Raw genomic sequence first — 14926 nt, forward strand, 5'->3', positions numbered from 1 at the left:
ACAGGAATGCATTACGAAATAGATTCCCTCGTATGCTCGTACCCAGGCTCGCTCGTAACAAGGCTGTCGTACGTAGAGCGTATGCCAGCTAGCTGGCTTGGATGTTATGTTTTGCAGCTACCCAGATTGAGGACAAAAACAGAAGTTGTACAGCAGTACGTCAACAGCCGTCTTCACGCTACTCGCGTTTCGTTCGTTGTATGTTGATCCTGTTGATGTTCTTTCATATGGTGATTAAAATGATGCAGTCACATTTCCCTCATTTAGTTCGAGAACGGTGGAACTTTATGGCATCGGTTTGATTTCAACCTCTTTCTCGCGATTTCATCATCCTCACCGCGACACAACAGCGACAGCTAGAGGAGTAGGAGAGCGGCGGGTGATTGTCAGCATCGGCCCTTTGTGTGTTGGTAATCCGTATATAGGATAGCAGAACCAAACAAAACACAGCACAGGCCTTTGATGTGGGTTTCGTTGGGTCGTTTTTGTCATATCGTTTGGCGCGCACCGTCCTCGATATTGACCGTAGAAAAGACAAAACAAAGAGTGTGGAAATTTTTTATGATGTTGACTGCATTGTGACAGAGATACCAGTGAAGGATGGAGTTTGTGGATGAATATGAGTACAACCGGAAAGATATCATTGGACATGGCGCTTTTGCCATCGTCTTCAGAGGGAGAGAGCGAAGGGTAAGATCTCATTCTCCCTGAAGCCAGTGAAGGCAGGCCCTGTATGGCTGAGCCAAGGTGTACGAATAAGATAATTTATGTTTTGCTTACATTCTTTAACGTTAGTTGAAAGGAATTCTGCATGTAAGGACAGTTGACTGGTAAATATTTATTTCCTTTGGAGGTCATGAACTTGAATATTCAGTGGAATACCTCAGAGAGAGTATAGAGCTAGTCATGGTATGGTCATTGTAAATTTATTGCCAATTGCAGGGGCAGCAGAACATTTATCGGGGGGGGGGGGGGGGTAGGGAGGGGAGCTACGGGAGGGTCAATACTGTATACGGCATATATTTAGTGAGTCTAAAAGACTAAATTTTTGTGAATTGGAACTTCCCGACGATTTCGCTAGTGGTTAAAATTGCGATCATGGAGTCATGTACCGAACGGAGAAATGTAGAATCTATACTCGTACGTCACAGTCATGGCGTGATCAGAGTCAATATTTTCGCATGTTAAATCTCGCGAATAGCACCTGACCATGGGTGTATGCAAGGGGGGGTCGGGAGGGTCGTACGACCCCCCCCCCCCCCAAATTTTCAAAAGGTCCACTTTTTGTAAAAGACATTTTTGTTTTTTGAGGGGTTTTTACCCTATATACAACAGGAAAAAAAGTGACCACTGAGGTGGTGTTCCAGCAAATTGTCAAAAACCTCGTTAATTTCGTAACGTAGTTTTAATATGCCATACCTTATTTCTAAGCCGCACTGCCATGCCGAAAAAGTCACTTTTGTATGCACCAAATGGCCCCATTTTAAAATATAAAATTCAAAAACTCCCTACCGTGGGAGGGGGGACACCCCCCTCCCACACCCTCCCCCCACTCGGTCGCTCCGCTCCCTCGCAAAGGTAAAGGTCCAAAAATTTTGATTACAACCCCCCCAGAAAAAATCCTGGATACACCCCTGCTGACTCACTAAATTTATGATTTAAAATCTTTGCGAAATATTTGGCGTATACAGTACATGTGAGGATGGTAAAAGGTAATGACATTTCACCAAGTAGGTATTATTGCATCATATACATGTGGGCCTGCATTTGTACATTATAGCCCTGTTTCATTAAAAGCTTGTCATCTCGTCGATTATGTTGTCAATGTTTGAGTTGTACAATGTACTGATAAAATACAAATTAACAACAATTTTAACGTTTTAAAAAATGGTCTACCGGTAAATTATGCTTGCCAAATGTAAATGTTTACACAATTATAGACTCTAGGATTACTGTAGAGCCTACACACAAAAAAGAGTAGTAACGTCAACTGGTACAAATTTGTATTTGAAATCCCTAGACGTGAAATGCCCTTGCTTGTTTATTAAAGTGAGAGATTATCATCCAGTGTTGGAAATATTTCTTGATGTTGATACTTTGAAGCCACTTTTCCCCTGAAATTGAAATCATTTGGTGATGTTGCTCTTTATGATCCTTTACAATGTACATGTACATGATTAAGTCTGTGTGTGCCACAGTATAAACCCCCTGTGTGCCACATGATTCTGAGACTGCAACACATGAGCACTTTTTGATTTTTTTTCTTTTCAAAGCCAGATGTGTAAACTTTTCATAGTATTGATGACAGGTATGTTCTAACCCACATGCAGTGAGTGAAGTTGTAGAAAAAATTACCAAAGTTTTGCTGTGGTGTAAATCTTATGACAGAGCTGTGGTTATTTTTCTTGCAAATGGCCAGTATCTGTGTTTTTCCAGGTTTTGGGAGGCATGACTTTTGCAGACATGAATTGTGCACAACCACAACAGAAAATTAGAACTTACCCGAAAAGAAACCTTAAAGAACGCTGATATTCAGTCACATCATGCCATGGAAACTACAACACGCTGTATCTGTGTGAGAAATGGAATCAAAAGTGAAGCTTTCATTGTACTGTGACATTTGGCGATTTATCGGTTTGAAGGGTTTTTGCGTTTGAGCAAAATATGCGAACTTGGCACGCCATCAGCTGAGCTTGATGTGAGAACCTTGCACATAAAGAGTCAACAGTATGAAATACAACGTTGTAGATGACTGAGAGTACATGTAGCTGAGGTATGATGGCAATTTTTAGCATACCAGTAGTACCATTCCACTTCCATGCTGGTAGACAGTATTTAGCTATGACATTCAATAGATGCTCTTCTATCTATATGTTCAAAGTTCTGAGCAGTATGTGTACATCCAGTTGCCCTATTACACTTTGTTGATATTGGGCTTATAATTTCTTTGAAGGGTACTTTTGTTATGGTTTTCTCCCATAAGCTGTGCACAAGCTTTCTTAATAAACAAGTGCTCATTAAAACAAATGTGATAGTTCCTGCCTCATTCATTTTAGTTCATCAGTTTGCTGGTCTATTCTCATTGCAAATACAGCAATATCATATATCATTGTATAATTAGAATTAAATTCATGTGGTGTAGACACAAGCACATGAATAGAGTCGAACACATATTTTTGCAAATGCATGATGCGAACAAGGATACACAATTGCATTATTAGAAAAATAAAGTGTACAATGTACATCATGAATAGACAATAGGTGCTTGGACATGCCTGTTACACATGACAAACGAGGGGAAATGGGAGCAGGAGGATGAGATGCAAAAATTATTCTTCCTGTACGTTGGTCACACGAGTGACCACTCTGCAGTTGCTATCGGTGGTGGGTGATACACACATTGCTGCGTACCTGCAGTGAGCAAAGAAAATTCTTACCAGAAATTTGCAGTATCTGAGGAAACTTGTTGAGGGCAGCATTTCTACCAGGGAGTTCCCATAGGTCATGAAATACAATGTGTAGAGACGCAGTAGTGTCTGAAATGTACTGTAAAAATCTAAGACCCCGTTTACAGTGAGTGAAAATGCCGGGCTTGGCCGCGGCTGAGCCTGGCCTTCATTTCACTGTAAATGCGCAAAAGGCCAAATGCGGTACAAAAAGCGGCCTGAATGTGACTCGGTCGAGAGGACCTTGGGAGCTCTACACTGAATTGACGGCCAGCGTATGCGCACACAAACATCTTATCCGTTCATGGATTTGAAATTTGTTCGCATGTGATGTGTGCGTATGCGCTGGCCGTAGTAATCAGTGTATGTAGCTCTCCCAAGGTCCTCTCGACAGAGTCACATTCAGTCATCAATTCGAACAGAAAGGGACTATTGGCAGAACCAAACGTTGCCCGAAGCCTGTTTTCAAGACTTCAACTTAATTGTTAAGTGTTCAAATTGAAGAATTTTATGGATTTTAGGTTGATATTTACCCGCGATACTAAATCTGTCATGATCCTGAATGCTACAATGCGAAGCCCCATTTAGCTATGCGTATGGGGCTGCTGGTCGCAGTTAGCTACTCAGTATGCGTATGGGGCTGCACGCTGCTGGTCGCAGTTATCATGCAATAATGGTTTCGTACAATACGTGTACTACCTCGCCGCCATATGGCGCCGGCTCTGGTACGAAACCATTATTGCATGATTACTAAGACATGAGAGCACTTTGGGGCGAGTAAGTCTCACAGTGTTAGTTATATGCTAAGACAAGGAAATTCAGGGAAACTTTTGAGGTAATACCAAAACTTTATATTATCTTCAATTCCACAAAACTTGGCTCTCTTGAAATTTACAAAATTAAAATGCATGCAAAAATCTCTGGTTTTACAGTACCAGGTATCTTATAAATGCAACTGGTAAAACTGAAAGTTTTTCTAACAGAAATTGTCTGTTTAATTTGTTGATGTATCAGTACTTAACCCATGAGACATTTATCACACAGTGGATTTCACAGCTGAGATATCTTGTGAAAGGTACAGCCTGTAAAGCTGTTCTCCTTTTTAATTGACATACTAGGCGTTTTCACATCAGCCCGATAAAAATCCAAGCTCGAAATATTTTTCGAAATTTTCGAAATTAGAGCGCTATTTCATTTCTTATTCACATCAGCCCGAAGAGAATTAGTCCGCATTTTTTTCGAGCTAATTCGAAAGCTGAGTATGTGCAAACAGCATCAGTAATATGTGTGCCCTCTCAAAAATTCCTCATGATTTGTGTGCAGTTTGCCTCGATCAATCGGGTCACACACGCTAGGCATGATGGGATTAATCGCGCTAATTTCTTGAGTCGTTTTCACATTATCAAATAGTGTGCTACTATCCCGCTGTTTCAGAAATTTCCCGAGTTGGAGTCGAAAAATTTTCTCGATCAGAGCGATACAATTAGCGGGCTAATTTGTGTTCACATTATCAAATAGCGCGCTATTTCGCTATCGGGAAAATTTCCCAAGTCAGAAAATAGCACGCTATTTTGAAACATCGGGCTGATGTGAAAACGCCTATTGATACACTGACCGAAAGTGTGATTTTATTACATTGGATTTGCACTGTACATATTCACAAAATGTTTTCAGTTTCATACTCTTTGTTTCAAGAAATCTCTTTCTTTGATGTAACAGGTCTTTTTTTTTTTTTTTTTCATTGTTTCTTTTCAGAGACCAGATCAAACAGTGGCCATCAAATGCATTAACAAGAAGAACCTGTCAAAGTCACAGACATTTCCTGAGAAGGAGATTGAGATCCTGAAGGTACATAGTGTAGTTGAGTATGAGATGTCAGTCAAGTGGGAGTTTGTCAGCTATGGTACCTTTGAAGGTTGATGAGGCTCAAATTTCAGGAGGAATTCTGAATAGACAGTCGAGATGATAAGTATGCATGGCTGCCACTTTCATTTAATCTATATTGCAGTGACATTCACTCACAGCCACAGTGTGTGCATAAAAATCCTGATTCAATGTAACATTTACTGCTCCAGTCTCATTATGTGTATAAAGAGTACGTTGTAACCTCTGTCATTGTCTTTAACACAAATGATTTTAGATATCTTCGGCTGTATCTCAGCAATAATGGGTTCCTATTTAAGAATAGAAAGGGATATATATATATAGGAATTGAATGAAATTTTTACTACGGTATGAAGTTTTGCAGTCAGACATGTTTCATTTTAATAATAATAATAATAATAAGGTCTTATTTACCCAGGGTAGCCTCTTCAGTGTTGCCACTGCTCTACCAGAGGGCCCTGCTATTATTATTACCCTACCGTTGCCAGGTACCCATTTATACACCTGGGTCGAGAGGGACATTGTGGGTAAAAACATCTTGTCCAAGGATGTAAGCACTGGGCGGGATTTGAACTCGCGGTCCTCCGTTCGGGAGTCGGGAGTCTTATCCACTATGCCACAGCGCCCCCAGACTGACAGACTGGCAAAAGATCGAGAAGTTTAAGATCTTTGCCAGTGTGACCGCAAACTTCCTGCGAAACTTCCCGCGAAACTTCTCGATCTGTTTGTGGGCGGTGCCTCCGAAGCGCGAGGTCATTGTCATGTGCAGATGCGCATTGTTACGTCACAATCACTAGCCATCGGACGGCTCACTCTTGCTTGCGCGCGTACCAATGGCCCAAACTTCGCGATCTTAAACTTCTCGATCTTTTGCCAGTCTGACTGCGCCTATAGAGTATAGTTTGCCTACTGCATACATGTAGGACTGTAATAATGACGTTAAACTGTTTTGACATTTACCAGTCTGTGCATATATTCAAAGTAAATTTTGATCATATTTCTTCACGTTGCAGGAGCTCCATCATGACAATGTGGTTTCCCTTCTCCACTTTAAGGTGAGTTTATTCAACATCTGGTCATTATACTGCTTGCCACCTTGATACATTTATCATATCACTGGTTCTTTGCTGGAACAGCCACAAGAGGATTTCTCACATGTTTGTGCTCGTTTGTTTTTTGTTTTTAGTTAGCTTGACAGTTGATAAAAATGACTATCAATTTTCACTGAGTCGGACATACAAAAAATGGCTGCAGAGATGCAGCTGAACTTTTTAAATTCATTTTATAAAACCATATACAGTTGAACCTCTCATATCCGGACAAGTCGGGACCGGGGCTCATCCGGATAAGGGATTTGGCCGGATACGGGAGACTCAATGCTTTATACATGTACATATACATAACACATGTACTGATGTAGCCCATTGTAGTGCTACATGTAGCAATGTGTATACTGCAACCTTTTCATTGTTACATTTGGGGATGTTTCGGGATGTTGAAATGTCTGAAGGTAAGCAATTTGGAAGGAAATTTGATGCAATGTATGTTAATCATATTGGAAGTAATATGTTATTCATGTGTGTTTGGGTAGGAGTTCTCAAGGAGTTGGGAATCCCCATTTCTTCCCGTAATTATTAAAAAAAAAAAAAAAATCACGGCGAGATTGCGTCCGGATAATAGAGAGATCCGGATAAAGGGAGGCCGGATAATAGAGGTTCAACTGTACAACCGTGTACCATGTCATCTCAGATGCAGTGATGTAACATTTTCATCAAGCTTGACATTGAATCCTTGTAGATGAGGTCGCCGCTCAGCAAACATCATTGTGTGACACAGGGCATGTTGGCTCACATCCATCAGATTGTTCAGGTTTAGGGCCACTGGTTTGTTGCCAGGCTTCTGATGAAGGTCGTTTTTCATAAGGCATGCTTTGTGGTAGCTTCACAAGGATGGTTATGGACCCATGCAAATGATAGCTCTGTAGCATAATCTGCTCCAAGCTCAGGTACCTGCGATAACACGTTGACCTAATAGATCACTAGTTTACACTGTAGTTGGCAAAAACAATTACCTAAAGTAGGTCACAGCATATAGGTCATTAAGAAAAAAAAAATGATTTTCACAAAGTGCATAATCCTGTGCATTATTTTCTAACTTTTGACAATTACAGACATTGAATATGGAAATATACAACCATTAGGAAAGTCATGTCCCCCGAGTATGATTGTGATATGTGCCAGTGGCCGCAGCTCTGTTTTGTAGGATCATGTATCAATTCAACCGATAGAGGGACTTACAGCAGCTAGAAGATTATTCGTACCCCAGTAATATAGGCTTGACAATGCATCCAGTCCATATTCAACTGAATGCCATTGAACAGGATTGTACTGCAAACATGTATTATAATTTGTGGCTGGTAGAATTCACAGAACTAAAGTAAGAGTCGGTGAACACTGGAGCGATATCAGACGAGTGGTGATTGAGTTGAGACTGTGTAAGAATCTATAATAAACCAAATACAGTTGAACCTCTCGTATCCGGACAAGTCGGGACCAGGGCTCATCCGGATAAGGGATTTGGCCGGATACGGGAGACTCAATGCTTTATACACGTACATATACACATGTACTGATGTAGCGAATTGTAGTACCACATGTAGTAATGTGTATAGTGCAACCTTTCGTTGTTACATTTGGGGATGTTTGGGGATGCTAAAATGTCTGAAGGTAAGCAATTCGGAAGGAAATTTGATGTAATGTATGTTAATCATGTTCGAAGTAATATGTAATTCATGTGTGTTTGTGTAGGAGTTCTCAAGGAGTTAGGAATCCCCCTTTCCTCCCGTAATCATTAAAACAAAAATCACGGCGAGATTGCGTCCGTATAATAGAGAGATCTGGATAAATGGAGGCCGGATAAGAGAGGTTCAACTGTAGGACATTCACTGGGCTTTTCAATAGAGGCATCTTGTTCATGTTACTGTAACACCTGTATCAATAGTGCTATTGATGCCCATCATTTCTTGACATGCAAAAAGCATCGCTAAAGTTCTCACTGTTTGATAGACATCTGGCTGAACCAGTATTTTCTAAGGCACTTCTCTGCGAAAGAGTTATCTAGGCTGTTGTGTTTTATGTATTACTTCTTCAGAGATTGAAGATATTGATGCCTTCAAACTTATCTGATAATAGTTTGGCCATCTTTTGCGCACACATACAAAAACTGTACATGTAAGCACTAATACAGTTACTTATACATACATAGGCGTATACAAACTGTACATACACTGTACTTTAAAACACAAATACATGCATACCTGTTGTATCTATTGACCGATTCTGTGACGCGCTATGTGTATTTTTGGCGTGGGCAGCGCCATTACTGCGGTGTCTCAGCCGACCCCCCCTTCCCACTCCCCACCCCTCTCCCTACATTAGCACGCGCGCAGAATGAAAAACTGATGCATGGTTGCTTTAGCCAATGGGCGTCTCGTACTGAGTGTGCGAATGCTTGCTTAATGCGCGAACCTTTGTTACAAGTGCGAGATAAACCTGTTGCCAGGGGGGTGGGGGAGAGCAGGGGGGGGGGGGGGGTCGGCTGAGACACCGCAATTTGAGCTCATGGCTGCGCCCAGTGCCATAAAATGTCTGCTGCCCTCAACGAACCCGAATCGGTCAATAGACATACAGTATGTATGAACATGCATACCACATACATTGTACAGGTGTGCACATAAACACGCACGCCTCATATACTTCATATAAACAGAATTCTGTGCAGTTTTACTGCATGCAGCATCTTGATAGAGAGAAATATATTTCATATTCCTCAGTGGAAGCCATATATTTCAAACACAATTTTTGCAGATTTTCTACCATGTAACTGAATTGCTGTAACTTTGTAAATGTGTGCTGAATTTGTGTGAGTCACTGCCTAACTGTTACATTCATTGCATGTACTCATCAATTTAGAATTAACCCAATTTTTGAGAAGAGGTAAATTTTTTTTTTTTTTATGGCAAATCCTGGCTGTGTGCCCAATGCAGTGAAGCAAGGGGATTTCAGTATGCATGACTCAGAAAGTACTCACAGCAAATAAACAGGATAAAAGTTGAAAAATTGTCCTTTCATTTATAGTTAATTTGCTTTATTAATTGCAAACTAATAAGGTGTTGCAGTACATCAACCGTGACTGAGGTCAGCTTGACACTTGATTTTTTTTTTGTTTTTTTTTACTGTACAGCACTTTTTTTCCCCAGAATTTGCCATGCACTCTGCACAAAATTTAATCGCAGAAGTATGATGCCTTATGTAGAGGGGCACCATGACGGATTGTCACAAAAAGTAGCAGACCCCATTCCAGCTTGCATGCACACAATTTTGTCAGCACGTATGCACTACTGTAACACAAGGGATGTTCACGTGCATTAACTTCGCAAATTTCGCGAGCGGCAACATTCGCAAAGTTAAAATGGATGTGAAAGTTCTTGCCTCCACAACATGCATTGGATGCCAGTGTGGCAAGTCTTGAAAATTTCATACTGCGAGAAAGTCGGCACCAAGTCGCGAAATTTTCAAGCCGCGAATATATCGTGTTTTACAGTATGCGTGATACAGAATATGTGAGCAGGAGTCTTGAATCAGAAGCACTATGGCACCTTAAACTGGTGGACAGCAATGAAACAGTGCTAATTACTCATTGCCAGAGAGACAATTGGCTTTGTTACCCTCGCTTAGAGATGCACTGTGAAGTTGTGTTTTGCACGTAATGTACGTATCCATGTTTACACATTATTCGTGCTTGCACACTTCTCTTTTTTTGTTAATTCTCTGTTATTTTTTTTTTTCAAAATTTTCCTTGCAGCATACATATTGTGCAATGTGCTAGATACATTAGCATCAAGTGTTGATAGCTACTGTAGCCTAGGAAGAGGCAACTGAGTAGAGTCTGTACATGTACAAATGTAGGAAGCTCCATAGAGCTGTGCTGTTGAACGATGCCAAAACAAGAACATGAGGGTGGGATGAAATTCCCACTGTACACTGTGCGCTCTGTATGCCTGTATTAAAATGTTCTAAAGTGGAAAGTTGAATTGTATTGCAGATTTGATGAATGGGCAAGAAATGTGGGAAAAGCTTCTTTTTTTATTCCTTCAAATGAATGTTTCTTACTTTGAGTTGTTTTTATAGCAACTGATTGACGTATTGCCTTCCTCACCATAATGTATGAATACCGATTATGAAGTTTTTGGAGTAATTAAGCTATGAGTAAAAAAATCAAAAAGATCTTGGACATACTTTCCACCTAAGTAGGCCTATGTATGCCTACAATATGACTTTTTAATCATGGGTATTCAACACTTCCCCCCCCCCCCATTCCACAGTGCAGTATGTATGTTATCATACATACGTGTAAATTGTATACATTTGATGCAAAAATCATGTATCATATAGGCCTTTCATGTAAACCATGCAATTTTTAACCCAGCCAGCAATTTTAATTAATTTTCTCAATAATTACTCAAATCGATTAGAAATTGCCAATCACCCATATCTGCCAAGATACAACTGTACCTACCTATAGAGTTAAATCTTTGCTGTGCATAAATATGCAGTTTTTGCCATTATAGACAATAGATCTGTTGCACCAGTCAAAGCTGTACTGTATGCAATAGAATTTTCTCTCTGTATCTAATTATGGAGAACACTAGTAGTAGCTGCTTGGTGTAATCCCCTTTCACCGTCAAATATGGGAATTGATCATGTCCAGTTGTGCCCTAGGTAAAACATCAATTATCACAAAAGAGCTAGGGAGAGAGAATCCCTACTGGAGTAAACCATTGTCTGTCCATGGAACCACTTACATGGTCTGTCTGTGCATTGCATCACAATCACGCAAGACCTGTGTTTACTGTTATGACCAACAGCAGATAAAATGACTCAGCTTACTGCTTGCTGTGCTACGTGTTTCACACAACGTCATACTCCGACTCCCTTCCAATACCCAGGTCCCTGGAGGGAACTATAAAAGGATGCAGAGTTAACAGGGCTGGAAAAATGTGATGTGGAAGTTATCTTTTAAAGTTTAGTTCGATTCAGTTTGGGCTTTTAAATTTATTTTTTTTTTTTATTTCAGCCATAATTTGGGGGTGGGGGAGGGGCTTCAGTATGCCAAGCAATAGTTAACCCATTCAGGACAAGTGTTTTAAAACTGGATTGGTCTATTGATGATGGACTTGTAGATTATCCACATAGCATATTCGGTATGATTCACCAACATAGTGCTGTATTTGAACCTAGAATATTTCATGGTATGTCCATTTTGACAAATATCATGGTCTCCTGAGCTGTCATGAAAATAAGAACATACAAATGTAATATTCTGAATATTTTTTGGAAATATATCAGAATTCGTCCAGACAGACATACATTGTGTGCTTATCTGCAAAATTATGCACCTGTAATTTCGGCTGAATTTGGCCGATCATGAAGAATTTATTGCATGCAAAGTTGATCTCATATGCCTGGAATTTCCCTTTGGTTCTTGTCTAGCTGCCTAGGACTCCTCATTTCCAACAAGGAAGCAGCTGAATTTATTCTGGAATTGTTACCCCAAAATGAAATTTCCAGAGTGAAATACATGATATCATTGGTAATGATGCAATAAAGCATGTGCAACATGATGGAATGTTAGCCAAGAATAGTAAGGTCAATGGTTCATGATGGAAAAGTTGGCAACCTTATTATCAACATTTTGAAATACCACGCAGGATGCTTTTGAAGAAAAATGCAAAATAAAGGAAAAGGTAAAAATCTGTCAGCTTGCGTGTTAAACAATCTGGCTATCAGTTTGGGAAAATGTCCACAAAAATCCACACATGGCAGAGTTGCAAATAATTTAACAGGAACATTATTGAAAGAGATACTGTACATTACGGTGTGGCTGTCTACATGCTAGATGCACTGTCTGTGGCTCACACCGCAACTGGTACAAGTTATGCTCAATTTCCTTTGTTGTGGCGGCCCGTTTCTGTGCTCTGACTAATTTATGGATAAAACATTTTGTTGAGCAAATGCTCTTGGTCTCCCTGCTAATGATGGTCTCCATCAGCAATTCTGATAAAGTATAGAACCTTGCAGCTGAGATGTTTGTTGTTGTCATTATTTGTTTGTTGTATACATTGTAAATCTGGAAGCACGGTTGAAGAGTGTCGCTAGTCTGGGTGATACAAACCTTTGCCCAAGGGGCAACTAGAATCCACCGTCAAGTAAGTTAGATGAAAGGGCACTTGCCCACTTGAGTATGAGAGCCTTGCGAAAACCCCCATTCAGACGGGAGGGAGATTTGATGACTTTTCATACCCTGTTTGAGGTCAAAACTTTGAGGCCATCGTCGTGCTGGTTGGTAATTTAATGAGCAAGATATCATGTCACATACATGTATGATGAGCAGTTTTCAGCAATCTGTGTTTGGATGGATGTATTGTTCCAATTCAGTGATTGTTTTGCATTTAATCCAAATTAGAACCAATGCTATCAGGTGTGTTGTGTTTATGTTATACTAGGGAGATGAAATGGAGATATCCTAGTTTAGGAGGACATGAAGAGTGTCCTTCAGAATATAGCTGATTCGTGTATACATGGGTGTGTGTATTCTCTGATTGTGTGCACATACACACACAAATGAAAGATGAAATACATGTTGTATTGAAGAGAGGTTGGAGTAAAAATGCAGTTTATGGCGGCGATGAGCAATGAAGCAAAAGCATCTCATTCTTTCATCAAATATAAAACTTGGCTCATGATGAGGTTCATGTGCAATGTGCTTGCTTTCTTGGAGTCTGTTGCATGGACTCCAGCTGAAATATGACTTTCCTTTTGACATTATACAAAGGGTTTGGAATACCTTTGGAGAAGCTTTAAAAGAGAGAAAACAATAGCTTTTGATCATGAAAAAAAAAACAACAAAACAAACAAAACCAAACCAAACAAACAAGCACAATGATCTGGAACTGGAATGGTAATGCCCTACTTGAGATGATGCTGAGCAACAACTTAGTTTCCCCTTTTTGTTTGACAGGGCCATGTTATATTTACATTTAGATAAAGCATTATCTGTTTTATAATATCAAACAATAATGAACACTGCCAAACCAGAGGCACCCACAGATAGCTGCTGTCAGCTCTGCATGCTTGCTGCCAAAACTGTGATGCAATCAAATATGATGGGAAAGAGCAGTTGTGGAGGGCTGGTTGCAGTGTTTACCAGTCGCCCGGTACTAATGACAAAGATGACGGTGACATTGTTTATGATCAGACAGACGTGGGATATTGAAGGAAGAGGACGTTAACTCCCATCCTTCCCCAGGCTGTGAGGCTGGCCGCCTGAATGGCCGTGGAATATCCATGATAAAATAACCAATGCATGCGAGGCGCCAGTGCTGACACAATGTTTTTGTGGGGGTCATATAATCATTTCTGTCCTTTGACAGACACATTCACATACACTGTACACACACAGGGACACGCTGATACAAAACCTCACACAAACACCACTGTGTCAGCCCTCATTAGGTGTGGCTTGTTTATAGCCCGTATTTCAATATAGCAACCAAGGTCAGTCGCTGAGTTCAAGGAACGTTCATTAGCCTTTTGTTTCTGACATGTTGGAGAGCTTGAGGTGAGGTCCTTTTGTGTTTGTATTTTCACAACTTGCCCTCTTTCAGTTGTCACGTAGAATCCCCCACCTCCCTTCCTCCCCCCCCCCCCCCCGAAAAAAAAAAAGGAGAACTGTGAAAGACACTTTCATCTACTCAAATTTTTCTCAAAGGTAGACAAGCTTACAGAAACAAATGACTCAGTCAATACACTATGCCAGTCTTTTTGGTACACTTGTGTGTGTCTCCCACAGCCATAAAACCCGTAATTTAAAAGAAAATGTGAATGTATGAATAAACATTGTGCTTTGTTGTAGACCTTGAATTGGCTTAACAACTATTCTTTGGTCCTGCTAACATGTAGAAAAATATGTCATATCCCCAACTTTTTCTCATGCTTACGTCATCTGAAGTTTTTTTTTTTTTTTTTGGGGGGGGGGGGGACTGAGGTAATGGCGCACTGTTGGGTTTTGAATTGTGACAGAAAAGGTATATCAAAAAGCATTTTCCCTTTAGATTTTCTTGAGATCAGCATCTAAAGCTCTCAAAGTTTAGATAATTACCCTGGCCAATATCATAACCGTTTAAGTTTCCTGTATGTTTATGGCAATCAGAAACTGGCTGTAGTCTGATTGAGTTCAGTTTAAAACATATACAACCTCTTTTTGCCAGTTGTGATTGTATGATGTTTATTTTTCTTTGTTGAATGTAATTTGGCAGTCAGCCAATGTCGATGCATAGCAGCAAATATTTCTCTTTTGTCTTGTTGTGTAATAGATTCTTCATAAAGTATCATATCCTCATAAAGTGCATAAAAAAAGTATGCATGCACATGCATGTATACACATGTGTAGGCAAGTCATTATAGAAACTATTATTAATCCATGAAGTCAAATTATGTGATATACTAAGTATTTGATAGATGTCACAGTCAATGCAA

The 14926-nt window shown here is 40.1% G+C and overlaps 1 protein-coding gene across 1 annotated transcript in view; it reads left to right on the plus strand.

Annotated features, from left to right (window-relative positions):
* The first annotated feature begins 436 nt into the window (after positions 1–436).
* Positions 437–14926, plus strand: part of LOC140226810 (serine/threonine-protein kinase unc-51-like) — a 71349-nt gene continuing 56859 nt past the window's right edge. The window contains 3 exon segments of the mRNA XM_072307234.1: positions 437–690; positions 5202–5294; positions 6344–6385. Coding sequence (XP_072163335.1) covers positions 601–690; positions 5202–5294; positions 6344–6385 — 225 coding nt within the window. The 5' untranslated portion in view covers positions 437–600.

This window comes from Diadema setosum, chromosome 4 (genome assembly GCF_964275005.1).
Source record: "Diadema setosum chromosome 4, eeDiaSeto1, whole genome shotgun sequence".
Taxonomy (NCBI): Eukaryota; Metazoa; Echinodermata; class Echinoidea; order Diadematoida; family Diadematidae; genus Diadema; species Diadema setosum.